We start from the raw sequence: 19,548 nt of genomic DNA, 5'->3' as shown, positions 1-19,548 counted from the left end.
CTAACTTGTTAGCTAAAATATGGAAAACGCTGATGATAGAATTGAGATACTACATCTAGTCCTGCTTTAATCTTCATTTTTTTTTGTAGTAGACTCTTCTGGAATGCATGCTCATTGATTGACATAAGAATCTTTTAAAAAATATTCATTTTTTCCACTTTAAAAGTGGTGAAATTACAACAAAAAAATTGAAAATGCACTCGTTTACATGTATTTATTTTGACTTTTAAATTCGTAGTATGACTCACAAGAAGAAAGTAGAGAGAAAATGCCTTCCCCAATGTCACCGCTAGAAGGCTCCAAAGCACAACTTTCTATGCGCGTACCAGAAGCAACGCTTTCATGCTTTGAGCCACCCGTCGTCATTAAAAAAAAAAGAAGCAGAAAGCCAACGAATGTCATTATTGCCAAGCATCCAGGATCGCTAACACTTATCCAAGCAAATGGCGAGCCGTTTCCCTCTTGTGGCCGCTGACCTCTCATGTACGATCTGCTGTGAGATCTTTAAGGACCCGGTGGTCCTCAAGTGTAGTCACAGCTTCTGTGGGCCCTGCCTTAAGCGTCTGTGGGCCCGCCAGAGCCAAGTCCACGATTGCCCACTATGTCGGCGTCCAGTCCGAGGGGAACCGGTGCCAAGTTTGACCATCAGGAATCTCTGCGAGGCTTTTGTACAGGACGAAGACGACCACGATGACGACAACGATGAAGATAATGATGATGACTTGGATCTCAAACCCAGGGAAATGTGCCCCATCCACCGCAAGGAGCTTAAACTCTTTTGCCGCTTTGACCAGGAACCCATTTGTGAAGTTTGTAAAACATCCAAGAGACATAAACGACATGAATGTTGCCCTGTCAACGAAGCCATGGCCGATTTCAAGGTAAGATTTGCTGGAAGTTTCTTATATGACAGGGGTTAGAAAAACTATGGCTCGGGAGCCACATGTGGCTCTTTGGATGAGTGCATCTGGCTCTTTGCTAACTTGTGAGCTAAAATATGGAAATGGTTGGTGATAGAAATGAGATATTACATCTAGAACTGCTTTAATCTTCATTTTTTTTGCAGTAGTATCTTCTGGAACGTATCCTATGGCAACTGCATAAGAATATTTTAAAAAATATTCATTCTTTTCCACTTTAAAAGGGGTGAAATTACAAAAAAAAATGGAAAAGGCACTCGTTTAAATGTATGTATTGTGACTTTTAAATTTGTAGTATGGCTCACAAGGAAAAACATTGGAAAATATGAATAGTTTGTAGCTTTCTTCATCAAAAAGGTTCTCGAACCTGCTATATGATGTCAAAATGGTTAAAGAAAATCACACACCAAAAAAAGTCAGTCTTTCTCGTTGTGTGGCGTTTAAAGTCAGGTTTCCTTGACAAATGGCAAAAAGTGCCAGAAAAATGTCAAATACGACAAGTTATTTACTCATTTAAACTGCCAGCTATGATATGATGGCATCATCCTGTTAAAAAATGTTTTACTTTGATTGGCATAAAAGAAATTAGAGTATGATCTTTTTTTTTTTATTATTACTAATGGTATGTCCTAAATCACATATGGGAAAACTACGGCCCGCGGGCAACATACGGCCCGCTAGGCTTTTGAGTCCGGCCCGTCGACATTATTTTAACTCTACTTTGTTCTATATACTTTTTACTTTAATGATGAGTGATGAGTATGTTAATACTTTATCCTTTTTTCAGTTTGTTTCATATGTACTGTTAATGGATGCAATTTTTTTATATGTATTTCTTCAAAAACAACATAGCATAGTAAAGCTTTTTTTCGTCAAAAAACGACATAGTATAGTAAGGCTTTTTTTCGTCAAAAAACGACATAGTATAGTAAGGCTTTTTTTGTCAAAAAACGACATAGTTTAGTAAGGATTTTTTTTCGTCAAAAAACGACATAGTATAGAAAGGCTTTTTTTGTCAAAAAACGACATAGTATAGTAAGGCTTTTTTTTCGTCAAAAAACGACATAGTATAGTATGGCTTTTTTTCGTCAAAAAACGACATAGTATAGTAAGGCTTTTTTCGTCAAAAAACGACATTGTATAGTAAGGCTTTTTTCGTCAAAAAACGACAGTATAGTAAGGCTTTTTCTTTTCAAAAACGACATAGTATAGTAAGGCTTTTTTTCGTCAAAAAATGACATAGTATAGTAAGGCTTTTTTTCGTCAAAAAACGACATAGTATAGTAAGGCTTTTCCCGTCAAATAAAAACGACATAGTATATAGTAAGGCTTTTGTTCTGTCACTGTTCTGAAAATATCATGCCTTTTTTTTCAGTTGAAGCTGGAGTTAGAGCGGCGAACCTTACACGAGAAAGTCACAGCCCTGAACGCCGCCAAGTCCACCCATGAGAACACCGAAGCGCACATCCAGGTAAGTCGCGTGGTGGCGTCGACTTTTTTAGCGTGGACGCTGACGTCCGTTTGCGTCCAACGCAGGTGCAGGCGTGCTTTGTGGAGAAGTGCATGCGAGACGAGTTCTCCCGATTGCGTTGCTTCTTAATGGCCGAAGAAGCGGCCCGAGTGGTCGACCTGCGTAAGGAGGTGAAGCAGAAGATCCGGGCGGCACAGGCCAAGACGGAAGACATCAACGTCCAACTCAAGGCCATCAGCGATATCGTGCGGGTGGTCGAGGAAAAGTTGGCGTCCACCAGCGTCTCTGTCCTCAAGGTAGAATCCTAGTAATCGTCCATTGCTTTGGTTGACAAATGAATAGTAGGACTTTTTATCTTTAAAAAACGACATAGTATTGTAAGGCATTTTTTCGTACTAAAGCGATATAGTATAGTAAGGCTTCTTTTGTCCAAAAATGACATAGTATAGTAAGGCTTCTTTCGTCTTAAAACTACATGGTATAGTAAGGCTTTTTCTCTTAGAAAACGACATAGTATAGTAAGGCTTTTTTATTCAAAAAAACGACATAGTATAGTAAGGCTTTTTTATTCAAAAAAACGACATAGTATAGTAAGGCTTTTTATTCAAAAAAACGACATAGTATACTAAGGCTTTTTTATCCAAAAAAACGACATAGTATAGTAAGGCTTTTTTATTCAAAAAACAACATAGTATAGTAAGGCTTTTTTATTCAAAAAGAAACGACATAGTATAGTAAAGCTTTTTTATTCAAAAAAACGACATAGTATAGTAAGGCTTTTTTATTCAAAAAAACGACATAGTATAGTAAGGCTTTTTTATTCAAAAAAACGACATAGTATAGTAAGACTTTTTAATTCAAAAAAACGACATAGTATAGTAAGGCTTTTTTATTCAAGAAAACGACATAGTATAGTAAGGCTTTTTTATAAAAAAAAAAACGACATAGTATAGTAAGGCTTTTTTATTGAAAAAAACGACATAGTATAGTAAGGCTTTTTTATTAAAAAAACGACATAGTATAGTAAGGCTTTTTTATTCAAGAAAACGACATAGTATAGTAAGGCTTTTTTATTTAAAAAAAACGACATAGTATAGTAAGGCTTTTTTATTCAAAAAACGAGATAGTATAGTAAGGCTTTTTTATTAAAAAATACGACATAGTATAGTAAGGCTTTTTTATTCAAAAAACGACATAGTATAGTAAGGCTTTTTTATTCAAAAATACAACATAGTATAGTAAGGCTTTTTATTAAAAAAAACGACACAGTATAGTAAGGCTTTTTTATTCAAAAAAACGACATAGTATAGTAAGGCTTTTTTATTCAAAAAAACGACATAGTATAGTAAGGCTTTTTTATTCAAAAAAACGACATAGTATAGTAAGGCTTTTTTATTCAAAAAAACGACATAGTATAGTAAGGCTTTTTTATTCAAAAAAACGACATAGTATAGTAAGGCTTTTTTATTCAAAAAAACGACATAGTATAGTAAGGCTTTTTTATTCAAAAAACGACATAGCATAGTAAGGCTTTTTTATTCAAAAATACAACATAGCATAGTAAGGCTTTTTTATTCAAAAAAACGACATACTATAGTAAGCCTTTTTTATTCAAAAAAACGACATAGTATAGTAAGGCTTTTTTATTAAAAAAAACGACATAGTATAGTAAGGCTTTTTTATTCAAAAAAACGACATAGCATAGTAAGGCTTTTTTATTCAAGAAAACGACATAGTATAATAAGGCTTTTTTATTCAAAAAAACGACATAGTATAGTAAGGCTTTTTTATTCAAAAAAACGACATAGTATAGTAAGGCTTTTTTATTAAAAAAAACGACATAGTATAGTAAGGCTTTTTAATTCAAAAAAACGACATAGTATAGTAAGGCTTATTTATTCAAAAAAACTACATAGTATAGTAAGGCTTTTTTATTCAAAAAAACGACATAGTATAGTAAGGCTTTTTTGTTCAAGAAAACGACATAGTATAGTAAGGCTTTTTTATTCAAGAAAACGACATAGTATAGTAAGGCTTTTTTATTCAAGAAAACGACATAGTATAGTAAGGCTTTTTTATTCAAGAAAACGACATAGTATAGTAAGGCTTTTTTATTCAAGAAAACGACATAGTATAGTAAGGCTTTTTTATTCAAAAAAAACGACATAGTATAGTAAGGCTTTTTTGTTCAAGAAAACGACATAGTATAGTAAGGCTTTTTTATTCAAGAAAACGACATATTATAGTAAGGCTTTTTTATTCAAGAAAACGACATAGTATAGTAAGGCTTTTTTATTCAAGAAAACGACATAGTATAGTAAGGCTTTTTTATTCAAGAAAACGACATAGTATAGTAAGGCTGTTTTATTCAAAAAAACGACATAGTATAGTAAGGCCTTTTTATTCAAAAAAACGACATAGTATAGTAAGGCTTTTTTATTCAAAAAAACGACATAGTATAGTAAGGCCTTTTTATTCAAAAAACGACATAGTATAGTAAGGCTTTTTTATTCAAAAAAACGACATAGTATAGTAAGGCTTTTTTATTCAAAAAAACGACATAGTATAGTAAGGCCTTTTTATTCAAAAAACGACATAGTATAGTAAGGCCTTTTTATTCAAAAAAAAACGACATAGTATAGTAAGGCTTTTTTATTCAAAAAAACGACATAGTATAGTAAGGCTTTTTTATTCAAAAAAACGACATAGTATAGTAAGGCTTTTTATTAAAAAACGACATAGTATAGTAAGGCTTTTTTATTCAAAAAAACGACATAGTATAGTAAGGCTTTTTTATTCAAAAAAACGACATAGTATAGTAAGGCTTTTTTATTCAAGAAAACGACATAGTATAGTAAGGCTTTTTTATTCAAGAAAACGACATAGTATAGTAAGGCTTTTTTATTCAAGAAAACGACATAGTATAGTAAGGCTTTTTTATTCAAAAAAACGACATAGTATAGTAAGGCTTTTTTATTCAAAAAAACGACATAGTATAGTAAGGCTTTTTTATTCAAAAAAACGACATAGTATAGTAAGGCTTTTTTATTCAAAAAAACGACATAGTATAGTAAGGCTTTTTTATTCAAGAAAACGACATAGTATAGTAAGGCTTTTTTATTCAAGAAAACGACATAGTATAGTAAGGCTTTTTTATTCAAGAAAACGACATAATATAGTAAGGCTTTTTTATTCAAAAAAACGACATAGTATAGTAAGGCTTTTTTATTCAAAAAAACGACATAGTATAGTAAGGCCTTTTTATTCAAAAAAAACGACATAGTATAGTAAGGCTTTTTTATTCAAAAAAACGACATAGTATAGTAAGGCCTTTTTATTCAAAAAAACGACATAGTTTAGTAAGGCTTTTTTATTCAAGAAAACGACATAGTATAGTAAGGCTTTTTTATTCAAGAAAACGACATAGTATAGTAAGGCTTTTTTATTCAAGAAAACGACATAGTATAGTAAGGCTTTTTTATTCAAGAAAACGACATAGTATAGTAAGGCTTTTTTATTCAAAAAAACGACATAGTATAGTAAGGCCTTTTTATTAAAAAAAACGACATAGTATAGTAAGGCTTTTTTATTAAAAAAAAAACGACATAGTATAGTAAGGCTTTTTTATTCAAAAAAACGACATAGTATAGTAAGGCTTTTTTATTCAAAAAAACGACATAGTATAGTAAGGCTTTTTTATTCAAGAAAACGACATAGTATAGTAAGGCTTTTTTATTCAAGAAAACGACATAGTATAGTAAGGCTTTTTTATTCAAGAAAACGACATAGTATAGTAAGGCTTTTTTATTCAAGAAAACGACATAGTATAGTAAGGCTTTTTTATTCAAAAAAACGACATAGTATAGTAAGGCTTTTTTATTCAAAAAAACGACATAGTATAGTAAGGCTTTTTTATTCAAAAAAACGACATAGTATAGTAAGGCTTTTTTATTCAAGAAAACGACATAGTATAGTAAGGCTTTTTTATTCAAGAAAACGACATAGTATAGTAAGGCTTTTTTATTCAAGAAAACGACATAGTATAGTAAGGCTTTTTTATTCAAAAAAACGACATAGTATAGTAAGGCTTTTTTATTCAAGAAAACGACATAGTATAGTAAGGCTTTTTTATTCAAGAAAACGACATAGTATAGTAAGGCTTTTTTATTCAAGAAAACGACATAGTATAGTAAGGCTTTTTTATTCAAGAAAACGACATAGTATAGTAAGGCTTTTTTATTCAAAAAAACGACATAGTATAGTAAGGCTTTTTTATTCAAAAAAACGACATAGTATAGTAAGGCTTTTTTATTCAAAAAAACGACATAGTATAGTAAGGCTTTTTTATTCAAAAAAACGACATAGTATAGTAAGGCTTTTTTATTCAAGAAAACGACATAGTATAGTAAGGCTTTTTTATTCAAGAAAACGACATAGTATAGTAAGGCTTTTTTATTCAAGAAAACGACATAGTATAGTAAGGCTTTTTTATTCAAAAAAACGACATAGTATAGTAAGGCTTTTTTATTCAAAAAAACGACATAGTATAGTAAGGCCTTTTTATTCAAAAAAAAACGACATAGTATAGTAAGGCTTTTTTATTCAAAAAAACGACATAGTATAGTAAGGCCTTTTTATTCAAAAAAACGACATAGTTTAGTAAGGCTTTTTTATTCAAGAAAACGACATAGTATAGTAAGGCTTTTTTATTCAAGAAAACGACATAGTATAGTAAGGCTTTTTTATTCAAAAAAACGACATAGTATAGTAAGGCTTTTTTATTCAAAAAAACGACATAGTATAGTAAGGCTTTTTTATTCAAAAAAACGACATAGTATAGTAAGGCTTTTTTATTCAAGAAAACGACATAGTATAGTAAGGCTTTTTTATTCAAGAAAACGACATAGTATAGTAAGGCTTTTTTATTCAAGAAAACGACATAGTATAGTAAGGCTTTTTTATTCAAAAAAACGACATAGTATAGTAAGGCTTTTTTATTCAAAAAAACGACATAGTATAGTAAGGCCTTTTTATTAGAAAAACGACATAGTATAGTAAGGCCTTTTTATTCAAAAAAAAAACGACATAGTATAGTAAGGCTTTTTTATTCAAAAAAACGACATAGTATAGTAAGGCTTTTTTATTCAAAAAAACGACATAGTATAGTAAGGCTTTTTATTAAAAAACGACATAGTATAGTAAGGCTTTTTTATTCAAGAAAACGACATAGTATAGTAAGGCTTTTTTATTCAAGAAAACGACATAGTATAGTAAGGCTTTTTTATTCAAGAAAACGACATAGTATAGTAAGGCTTTTTTATTCAAAAAAACGACATAGTATAGTAAGGCTTTTTTATTCAAAAAAACGACATAGTATAGTAAGGCCTTTTTATTCAAAAAAAAACGACATAGTATAGTAAGGCTTTTTTATTCAAAAAAACGACATAGTATAGTAAGGCCTTTTTATTCAAAAAAACGACATAGTTTAGTAAGGCTTTTTTATTCAAGAAAACGACATAGTATAGTAAGGCTTTTTTATTCAAGAAAACGACATAGTATAGTAAGGCTTTTTTATTCAAAAAAACGACATAGTATAGTAAGGCTTTTTTATTCAAAAAAACGACATAGTATAGTAAGGCTTTTTTATTCAAAAAAACGACATAGTATAGTAAGGCTTTTTTATTCAAGAAAACGACATAGTATAGTAAGGCTTTTTTATTCAAGAAAACGACATAGTATAGTAAGGCTTTTTTATTCAAGAAAACGACATAGTATAGTAAGGCTTTTTTATTCAAAAAAAACGACATAGTATAGTAAGGCTTTTTTATTCAAAAAAACGACATAGTATAGTAAGGCCTTTTTATTCAAAAAAACGACATAGTATAGTAAGGCCTTTTTATTCAAAAAACGACATAGTATAGTAAGGCCTTTTTATTCAAAAAAAAAACGACATAGTATAGTAAGGCTTTTTTATTCAAAAAAACGACATAGTATAGTAAGGCTTTTTTATTCAAAAAAACGACATAGTATAGTAAGGCTTTTTATTAAAAAACGACATAGTATAGTAAGGCTTTTTTATTCAAAAAAACGACATAGTATAGTAAGGCTTTTTTATTCAAAAAAACGACATAGTATAGTAAGGCTTTTTTATTCAAGAAAACGACATAGTATAGTAAGGCTTTTTTATTCAAGAAAACGACATAGTATAGTAAGGCTTTTTTATTCAAAAAAACGACATAGTATAGTAAGGCTTTTTTATTCAAAAAAACGACATAGTATAGTAAGGCTTTTTTATTCAAAAAAACGACATAGTATAGTAAGGCTTTTTTATTCAAAAAAACGACATAGTATAGTAAGGCTTTTTTATTCAAGAAAACGACATAGTATAGTAAGGCTTTTTTATTCAAGAAAACGACATAGTATAGTAAGGCTTTTTTATTCAAGAAAACGACATAGTATAGTAAGGCTTTTTTATTCAAAAAAACGACATAGTATAGTAAGGCTTTTTTATTCAAAAAAACGACATAGTATAGTAAGGCCTTTTTATTCAAAAAAAACGACATAGTATAGTAAGGCTTTTTTATTCAAAAAAACGACATAGTATAGTAAGGCCTTTTTATTCAAAAAAACGACATAGTTTAGTAAGGCTTTTTTATTCAAGAAAACGACATAGTATAGTAAGGCTTTTTTATTCAAGAAAACGACATAGTATAGTAAGGCTTTTTTATTCAAGAAAACGACATAGTATAGTAAGGCTTTTTTATTCAAGAAAACGACATAGTATAGTAAGGCTTTTTTATTCAAAAAAACGACATAGTATAGTAAGGCCTTTTTATTAAAAAAAACGACATAGTATAGTAAGGCTTTTTTATTCAAAAAAAAACGACATAGTATAGTAAGGCTTTTTTATTCAAAAAAACGACATAGTATAGTAAGGCTTTTTTATTCAAAAAAACGACATAGTATAGTAAGGCTTTTTTATTCAAGAAAACGACATAGTATAGTAAGGCTTTTTTATTCAAGAAAACGACATAGTATAGTAAGGCTTTTTTATTCAAGAAAACGACATAGTATAGTAAGGCTTTTTTATTCAAGAAAACGACATAGTATAGTAAGGCTTTTTTATTCAAGAAAACGACATAGTATAGTAAGGCTTTTTTATTCAAGAAAACGACATAGTATAGTAAGGCTTTTTTATTCAAAAAAACGACATAGTATAGTAAGGCTTTTTTATTCAAGAAAACGACATAGTATAGTAAGGCTTTTTTATTCAAGAAAACGACATAGTATAGTAAGGCTTTTTTATTCAAGAAAACGACATAGTATAGTAAGGCTTTTTTATTTAAAAAAACGACATAGTATAGTAAGGCTTTTTTATTCAAAAAAACGACATAGTATAGTAAGGCCTTTTTATTCAAAAAAAACGACATAGTATAGTAAGGCTTTTTTATTCAAAAAAACGACATAGTATAGTAAGGCTTTTTTATTCAAAAAAACGACATAGTATAGTAAGGCCTTTTTATTCAAAAAACGACATAGTATAGTAAGGCCTTTTTATTCAAAAAAAAAACGACATAGTATAGTAAGGCTTTTTTATTCAAAAAAACGACATAGTATAGTAAGGCCTTTTTATTCAAAAAAAACCGACATGGTATAGTAAGGCTTTTTTATTCAAAAAAACGACATAGTATAGTAAGGCTTTTTTCTTAAAAAAAAAACGACATAGTATAGTAAGGCTTTTTTCTTCAAAAAGCGACATAGTATAGTAAGGCTTTTTTCTTTAAAAAACGACATAGTATAGTAAGGCTTTTTTCTTCAAAAAAACGACATAGTATAGTAAGGCTTTTTTCTTAAAAAAACGACATAGTTTAGTAAGGCTTTTTTCTTCAAAAAAACGACTTAGTATAGTAAGGCTTTTTTTCTTCAAAAAACGACATAGTATAGTAAGGCTTTTTTCTTCAAAAAAACGACATAGTATAGTAAGGCTTTTTTCTTCAAAAAAATGACATAGTATAGTAAGGCTTTTTCTTCAAAAAAACGACATAGTATAGTAAGGCTTTTTTCTTCAAAAAAACGACATAGTATAGTAAGGCTTTTTTCTTCAAAAAGCGACATAGTTTAGTAAGGCTTTTTTCTTAAAAAAACGACATAGTATAGTAAGGCTTTTTTCTTCAAAAAAAAAACGACATAGTATAGTAAGGCTTTTTTCTTCAAAAAAAAACGACATAGTATAGTAAGGCTTTTTTCTTCAAAAAAAACGACATAGTATAGTAAGGCTTTTTTCTTCAAAAAGCGACATAGTATAGTAAGGCTTTTTTCTTCAAAAAACGACATAGTATAGTAAGGCTTTTTTCTTCAAAAAGCGACATAGTTTAGTAAGGCTTTTTTCTTAAAAAAACGACATAGTATAGTAAGGCTTTTTTCTTCAAAAAGCGACATAGTATAGTAAGGCTTTTTTCTTCAAAAAACGACATAGTATAGTAAGGCTTTTTTCTTCAAAAAAAAACGACATAGTATAGTAAGGCTTTTTTCTTAAAAAAAAACGACATAGTATAGTAAGGCTTTTTTCTTCAAAAAGCGACATAGTATAGTAAGGCTTTTTTCTTCAAAAAACCACATAGTATAGTAAGGCTTTTTTCTTCAAAAAAACGACATAGTATAGTAAGGCTTTTTTCTTCAGAAAACGACATAGTATAGTAAGGCTTTTTATTCAAAAAAACGACATAGTATAGTAAGGCCTTATTATTCAAAAAACGACATAGTATAGTAAGGCCTTTTTATTCAAAAAACGACATAGTATAGTTAGGCTTTTTTCTTAAAAAAACGACATAGTATAGTAAGGCTTTTTTCTTTAAAAAAACGACATAGTATAGTAAGGCCTTTTTCTTCAAAAAGTGACATAGTATAGTTAGGCTTTTTTCTTAAAAAAAACGACATAGTATAGTAAGGCTTTTTTCTTTAAAAAACGACATAGTATAGTAAGGCTTTTTTCTTCAAAAAGCGACATAGTATAGTAAGGCTTTTTTCTTTAAAAAACAACATAGTATAGTAAGGCTTTTTTCTTCAAAAAGCGACATAGTATAGTAAGGCTTTTTTCTTTAAAAAAACGACATAGTATAGTAAGGTTATTTTCTTCAATAAAACGACATAGTATAGTAAGGCTTTTTTCTTTAAAAAAACGACATAGTATAGTAAGGCTTTTTTCTTAAAAAAAAACGACATAGTATAGTAAGGCTTTTTTCTTCAAAAAGCGACATAGTATAGTAAGGCTTTTTTCTTTAAAAAACGACATAGTATAGTAAGCCTTTTTTCTTCAAAAAAACGACATAGTATAGTAAGGCTTTTTTCTTCAGAAAAACGACATAGTATAGTAAGGCTTTTTTCTTCAAAAAGCGACATAGTATAGTAAGGCTTTTTTTCTTGGAAAACAACATAGTATAGTAAGGCTTCTTTCGTCTTAAAACGACATAGTATAGTCAGGCTTTTTTTGTCAAAAAACGACATAGTATAGTAAGGCTTTTTTCTTCAAAAAGCGACATAGTTTAGTAAGGCTTTTTTCTTAAAAAAACGACATAGTATAGTAAGGCTTTTTTCTTCAAAAAAAAAACGACATAGTATAGTAAGGCTTTTTTCTTCAAAAAAAAACGACATAGTATAGTAAGGCTTTTTTCTTCAAAAAAAACGACATAGTATAGTAAGGCTTTTTTCTTCAAAAAGCGACATAGTATAGTAAGGCTTTTTTCTTCAAAAAACGACATAGTATAGTAAGGCTTTTTTCTTCAAAAAGCGACATAGTTTAGTAAGGCTTTTTTCTTAAAAAAACGACATAGTATAGTAAGGCTTTTTTCTTCAAAAAGCGACATAGTATAGTAAGGCTTTTTTCTTCAAAAAACGACATAGTATAGTAAGGCTTTTTTCTTCAAAAAAAAACGACATAGTATAGTAAGGCTTTTTTCTTAAAAAAAAACGACATAGTATAGTAAGGCTTTTTTCTTCAAAAAGCGACATAGTATAGTAAGGCTTTTTTCTTCAAAAAACCACATAGTATAGTAAGGCTTTTTTCTTCAAAAAAACGACATAGTATAGTAAGGCTTTTTTCTTCAGAAAACGACATAGTATAGTAAGGCTTTTTATTCAAAAAAACGACATAGTATAGTAAGGCCTTATTATTCAAAAAACGACATAGTATAGTAAGGCCTTTTTATTCAAAAAACGACATAGTATAGTTAGGCTTTTTTCTTAAAAAAACGACATAGTATAGTAAGGCTTTTTTCTTTAAAAAAACGACATAGTATAGTAAGGCCTTTTTCTTCAAAAAGTGACATAGTATAGTTAGGCTTTTTTCTTAAAAAAAACGACATAGTATAGTAAGGCTTTTTTCTTTAAAAAACGACATAGTATAGTTAGGCTTTTTTCTTAAAAAAACGACATAGTATAGTAAGGCTTTTTTCTTTAAAAAAACGACATAGTATAGTAAGGCCTTTTTCTTCAAAAAGTGACATAGTATAGTTAGGCTTTTTTCTTAAAAAAAACGACATAGTATAGTAAGGCTTTTTTCTTTAAAAAACGACATAGTATAGTAAGGCTTTTTTCTTCAAAAAGCGACATAGTATAGTAAGGCTTTTTTCTTTAAAAAACAACATAGTATAGTAAGGCTTTTTTCTTCAAAAAGCGACATAGTATAGTAAGGCTTTTTTCTTTAAAAAAACGACATAGTATAGTAAGGTTATTTTCTTCAATAAAACGACATAGTATAGTAAGGCTTTTTTCTTTAAAAAAACGACATAGTATAGTAAGGCTTTTTTCTTAAAAAAAAACGACATAGTATAGTAAGGCTTTTTTCTTCAAAAAGCGACATAGTATAGTAAGGCTTTTTTCTTTAAAAAACGACATAGTATAGTAAGGCTTTTTTCTTCAAAAAAACGACATAGTATAGTAAGGCTTTTTTCTTCAGAAAAACGACATAGTATAGTAAGGCTTTTTTCTTCAAAAAGCGACATAGTATAGTAAGGCTTTTTTTCTTGGAAAACAACATAGTATAGTAAGGCTTCTTTCGTCTTAAAACGACATAGTATAGTCAGGCTTTTTTTGTCAAAAAACGACATAGTATAGTAAGGCTTTTTCTCTTAGAAAATAACATAGTATAGTAAGGCTTCTTTCGTCCAAAAAAGTGACATAGTATAGTAAGGCTTCTTTTGTCTTAAAACGACACACGCGACGCTAATGATTACAAAGCAATCAGAAAATTAGATGAGGAAAAAATGTATATTAAGAATGTATAGTCAGGCTATTTTACATTAAAAAACAAAAATGACCACTTACATGTACCAAATTTTGGTCTCTACCTTTCTTTCAGAATGGCAAGGGCCCAACAGCTGGGTAAAGTTCTCGTACGTCCTTACCCGTCTACGCACAAACGGGAAACTGACGTCTTTTCCACAGCGCCGACATCCTGCTGTACAGCCATGCGGCCATTTCAGGCTTCCTCGTGGACGAGACCAAATACTTGGGATCGCTCAGCTTCCAAGTGTGGGAGAAGATGCGGGGAATCGTCAAGATGGGTAAGAAGCTCTTCAGCTTCATTGCTTACTTTCACGTCATACTGGAATATATCTATAATTGAAAAGTGCAACAACCCTAAAGTTGGAGTGTAAATGACCTGGATTACCAATTAAATTTGGTAAAGTTAATCATATTTGTTTTAGCGGCTTGGCAGATGAGTGGTTAGTGCGTCGGCAGTGGGAGTTTTGGGTAAAACAGTTTACGGTTGAAACCAGCTCTCAAAATTTTATACATATATGTTGAATAACATTGTCTTCATGAACTGTTGATTTGTTTCAAGATGGCTGCCTGTTACTTGGAAAATACGATGACGATGACAGTCTTGAAAACTCCGACGATGAGGACTCCGATGACGAAGTGATAAGTGCAGAATTAGATGTTTAATATGAATAAGTACTCGAAATAGGAAATACAGAAACCTGAATTGTTAAACCAACCGTGACATGTTTTCATTACAAACACTTTACATTTACACATATATATATATATATATGTATGTGTATGTATATGTACATGTATGTATATGTATGTATGTACATGTACGTGTATGTATGTGTATGTATATGTAAGTATGTATATGTGTATGTATGTGTATGTATATGTGTATGTATGTGTATGTATGTGTGTATATGTATGTATATGTATGTGTATGTATGTGTATGTATGTGTATGTATGTGTATGTATGTGTATGTATATATATATGTGTATCTATATGTGTAAGTAAATATATATATATGTATATATATATATATATATACATACATACATACATACATACACATATATACATACACATACATATATACATACACCTATATACATACACACATATACATAGGCATATATACATACACCTATATACATACACATATATATATACATACACATATATATACATACATACATATACCCATGGTCTAGCGAAACAGCACCTGTTCAAAGTTACGTTAGCTCAATAGAAAAGGGGCTGAAAATGAAAATGTTTTTGAGATATTTATTATCACAAAAGCATTGCATACATTTACTTGTTCAATTCAACTCATCTCTCTGGCGCCTCCATAAAGTGCTGACATGCATGATTGCCAACATACGTTGGTTGACTTAATTCGGAATGGAAAAACCCAGATTGCCGAAAATAGGGAATGACACTCTTGCATCCACACCAATATTTCACGTCACACCAGTCTGCATAATCCAGATCCATAAAGTCTCTTTTCCATTTCGAAAAAATCATTACAAAAGCAAAAAAAGACTTTATAGGCACCTTAGATGTAAGGCACCATCTTTCTGAGGGCAAAAGCTACGCAGTGACATAAATACGAGAAGGGAAAGTTGACCTTCTTAAAAGGCAAACCTGTGCTCGGCGGCGTGGCCCACTTTGTCTAAGTTAGGGTTGCACGCGAACTGGATCATGGGCGGTGGTCCGCACATCAGCACCATGGCGTCATCGGAAGGTGGTGGTAAGTGTTCGCGTACCATCGCTTCGTTGATGAATCCTTCGCTGTACTCCCACTCTGGTGAAAGAAAAGAAAAATAAGTGTTAGCAAAGAATTTTGCTTGTCACAATCATTCAATGATTTCAATTAGGAATATGAAGTTTGAGCATAAACGGGAATAAAACACATTGACTTTAAAAATGTGACAGATGGGCCGGGTTAGCACAAGACATGATACATATAAAAAAGTGCATCCGTTAAAAGTACATATGAAACATAAACAGAAAAAAGGACCAAAGTATTAACATACTCATCACTCATCATTAAAGTAAAAAGTGTAAAGTAAAAGGTTTAAAGTAAAAAGTTTAAAGTAAAAAGTGTAAAGTAAAAAGTTTAAAGTACAAAGTAAAAAGTATAAAATACAAAGTAAAGTAAAAAGGAATGTATTAAGAAATATAAAAAATATAACATTATATAACACAACACAAATAAAAAAAGTACATTTGGACAACCTCGACGGACCGGATTAAAAAGCTTAAACGGGCCATATGTGGCCCGCGGGCCGTAAATTTATTTCTCGAATCATTGGTTACCCAAAGAAACATGAATGGAAAAGATTGTGTCTGTTTTAGGGGAAGCATAATTTAGCTCAACTACTGCTGTTTTGTTCAGCCAAAAATGACTAAAGTGTTAACATACTCATCACTAAAGTAAAAAGTAAAGTAAAAAGGAATGTATTAAGAAATATTAAAATGGAATTTAAAAAAACATGGAGGGGCTGTAAAACACGAAAAACAAATAATTGTTAAATATCGCACCAAGTGTCCAAATGTAAAAAGCCCCACCCGCTCTGTTTTACAAAATAAAGGTCAGTTTGAACGAAACGAAACCTACTGTCTGGCGCTCTGTCGACGGTGAACCACAGCTTGAAGCGCTCGGGGTTGTTGACTTGAATCTCCTCCAGCTCGGGCCTCAGCAGGATGTCCTTCTCCGTCTGTCGGGATATTGAAAAATCAGGACGATAACGGCGAGGAAAAGCAGGCGACCCACCTACCTGGTTGGCGAAGAGGAGGTGACAAACAGTGCGGTCCTGCGGGTCCTTCATGATAGCCGTGATGAGCTGCAGCATGGGTGTAATTCCTGGCGTAGACAAAATGGTTTTAGCCCAAATGCAAGCAACCCGGTAAAATGATAAATACAGACGCTCCCCTACTTACGAACGAATTACGTTGCGAGCGCTTGTTCATAAGTTGAAATTGTTCCTAAGTTGATTCAGTGCTATATTTTGTATTATACCGTATTTTTACGACTATAAGGCGCACCGCATTATAAGGCGCACCCTCAATGAATGACATTTTTTTCCATATATAAGGCACAGTGTATTATAAGGCACACTATTATAAGGCGCACTGTATTATAAGGCGCACTGTATTATAAGGGGCACTGTATTATAAGGCGCACTGTCTATTTTGGAGAAAATTTAAGACTTTTAAGTGCGCCTTATAGTCGTTAAAATACGGTAATTTATGTTTAAGGCCTACACAAGTATATTGAAGGTTTATATAAGTGCATTTGATTGTTTAAGGCTTGTATAAGTAACCAGTATTGGTTTGTACTGAAGAAAACATTGAATAAAATGGAGAGAATAAAGACAGTACTGTATACATATATTAGAGTTTACCTGTTCCGCCTGCAATCATGCCCACGTGTTTGGCCGTCTTAGTCACAGCTGGGGACTTTTTGTCAGCCTGGATGGCAAAAACGCCTGCACAAAAATCATGTTCCACAAAATGAAAATGCTACATTTCACATTCGTCGCGTTGCCGTACCTTTTCCCTTATAGACGAGAAGTCCACTCGGTCCTCTGAAATCGATAGTATCGTTGATGCGGAGGCTCTCCAAGTACTGACTCATTTTGCCACCTTCGGGGAATTTTGGGTGGACGTTTTTGAAGTAAACCTGCAGACGAGAAGACAATAAGGTGGGAAAGAAATCTAGAAAAAGCTGTTTTAGTCCAACTTTATGTATTTTTACAGACCTATCTTTTTTTAAATAACATGACATGACTTTGTACTTTATACTTTTTACTTCACTGTTCTTTATACTTTTTACTTCACTTTGTATTTTGTACTTTTTACTTCACTTTGTACTTTTTACTTCACTTTGCACTTTATACTTTTTACTTTACTTTGTACTTTTACTTTAATGACGAGTATGTCAATACTTTAATCCTTTTTTTTCTGTTTATATTTCATATGTACTGTTAACGGATGCACTTTTTTTTATGCATCACATCTTGTGTTGACCCGGCCCATCTGTCAAATCTTTAAAGTCAATGTGGCCCCCAGGCCCAAAAGTTTGCCCACCCCTGGTTTAACTTACAACTATGCCTTTTCTTGCTACTGTCACAATGAAATTTCCCTAATACAGGATGAATAAATTTATCCAATCACCTTGATAACCAGGTCCACATAGCCTTTGTCGTCATCGCTAGAGGTCGGCGTGTAAGGTCGCACCACCAGGTTGCCGTTGATTTTGGCCGACAGGTAAATGTGCTGTCCTGCATGGAAAACATGGTCAAATAATATCAAAACGGGACAATGGAAGGAAGGCGGCGCTATGTCATACTGACCCACAGGGAGACCCAGGACGTGTTTGGCAGAAGGCAGAGCGAACCGGAACTTGCGGGTGTCGTGACTCACGATCTGGACATTTTTACGGAGACAAAATGTTTTTATCAAGTGGGATTCTAAACAAATGCTACATCTAGACTGGGCCAGTTGATTACAAATTTCATATTGAACAGAAACTTTTGTTTTGAGGCCATTTTTAAAAAATAAAGACGCCAAGGTTACTTCACAGAAGTTTGAAAATGATCAATGTTGTTTCAATCGTGATTACAAACTTTGACATATCGCCCACATCCCTGATTATCAATGTCGCAAACGCACGATCGGTTATCTGCAAAGGCTTTACCTGCTTATCAATGAGCCGCAATGCATACTTGACGCTGGGGTCTTGCAGGGTGATCGCGGGTCTCCGACGGGGGAATAGGAGGCGGAAGAGAAAATCAACAAAGCCGTCGAAGCCGCTCCGGATGACCTGTCCCAAATTAGCATTAGCCAAATTAGCATTAGATGAGCATCACAGAATTGTGCGTTCGAATGGCAGAAAGGCCCTCAGCAGGGGCGTTGTCCGGGCTTCAAGACTTCATTGAACGCTATTACTGAACAAGTGAGTCACATTCTCCGATCGGGGAATACCCCCGGCGTTATGCCCGGCCGATCGCTAACTTTAGGCCCATTCAGCAAGACGCCGAAGTGAGCAAGCATCGCTGAGGTTTATAGAAACTTTACTCACCCCGATGATGTAGGAAAGCATGATTTTCTGCGTCGTCAGGGGGCAAAATGCCTGATTTCTGCGTTTTTTGGAGGCAGCTGCTCTGGCGTTTACTCTCAACAGGTCACAAAACGCGTGTTGGTCAGGTTAGACGTAAGGTTTTAGTAAACATCCGTTTTGCCTGTCAAAATAAAACCCCGAAAAGAAACAAAACGTGTGTTGGTCAGGTTAGGCGTAAGCTAATGGACAGGTCATTAGAGCTGTGATCTATATAAGAACCGACAGAAAGTGAGAGGAAAATAAGAGGAATGTGAATAGAAATGCAAGGTAAACAAACGTCCGATGTAGCCGTTCTTCTTCTCTTGCATTTTTGGCAGCTTAGCTTAATACCGCCCCTACAGGTGACACATTTTATTTCACTGGCAGCAATTTCGCTTTTGTCCACCGGAGGGCCCACGGGTCTCGTCTACAAAGCTATATCAAAATTAAGCATCCAGCATTATGTAAAGGCAGTCTTCAATTTGTAGACACTTTTCAAGAATTGAGATTTATCGCAAAATATGACGGTTGTTAATCGTGCACACTAACATGCGTGGGCTACTGAAATCATCTGTGACCATTTTTTTGTTGTTGGTTTATGGTCTTTATGACAAAAGATTTAAGCCCAAAGTCTGGCATCCACCATTTTTTAGTTCTTTCCTTCAATAAAAGGAGTTAAAATGGTCGTTTTGCAAGGCCAATATTATCATTTTATAAATTTAGGTCAACAAGAGGCCTTTGTGTCTCGCTGTTGGTTCACGAGCGGTTTTGTTTTTTTAT

The 19,548-nt window shown here is 32.3% G+C and overlaps 2 protein-coding genes across 2 annotated transcripts; one reads left to right on the top strand and one right to left on the bottom strand.

The window, feature by feature from the left end:
• The first annotated feature begins 238 nt into the window (after nucleotides 1-238).
• Nucleotides 239-14,385, top strand: LOC144180961 (E3 ubiquitin-protein ligase TRIM35-like). Its single transcript, XM_077709146.1, has 6 exons — nucleotides 239-881; nucleotides 2,296-2,391; nucleotides 2,457-2,687; nucleotides 13,748-13,770; nucleotides 13,834-13,952; nucleotides 14,234-14,385. Exons 1-6 carry the CDS (start codon nucleotides 444-446, stop codon nucleotides 14,335-14,337), a joined length of 1,011 nt encoding a protein of 336 aa, XP_077565272.1. The 5' UTR covers nucleotides 239-443; the 3' UTR covers nucleotides 14,338-14,385.
• A 549-nt stretch (nucleotides 14,386-14,934) lies between these two features.
• cyb5r3 (cytochrome b5 reductase 3) lies at nucleotides 14,935-19,096 on the bottom strand. The gene is made up of 9 exons (XM_077709148.1): nucleotides 18,751-19,096; nucleotides 18,367-18,492; nucleotides 18,023-18,095; nucleotides 17,844-17,950; nucleotides 17,220-17,349; nucleotides 17,072-17,155; nucleotides 16,445-16,530; nucleotides 16,285-16,384; nucleotides 14,935-15,468 (listed from the first exon to the last, which is right to left on the bottom strand). The coding sequence occupies exons 1-9, from the start codon at nucleotides 18,769-18,771 to the stop codon at nucleotides 15,296-15,298; spliced, it is 900 nt and encodes a 299-aa protein (XP_077565274.1). The 5' UTR covers nucleotides 18,772-19,096; the 3' UTR covers nucleotides 14,935-15,295.
• Nucleotides 19,097-19,548: the final 452 nt, after the last annotated feature.

This window comes from Stigmatopora nigra, chromosome 23, assembly GCF_051989575.1.
Source record: "Stigmatopora nigra isolate UIUO_SnigA chromosome 23, RoL_Snig_1.1, whole genome shotgun sequence".
Lineage (NCBI taxonomy): Eukaryota > Metazoa > Chordata > Actinopteri > Syngnathiformes > Syngnathidae > Stigmatopora > Stigmatopora nigra.
Note: the sequence above shows the minus strand (reverse complement) of the source record. Positions and strands in the feature narration are given on the sequence as shown.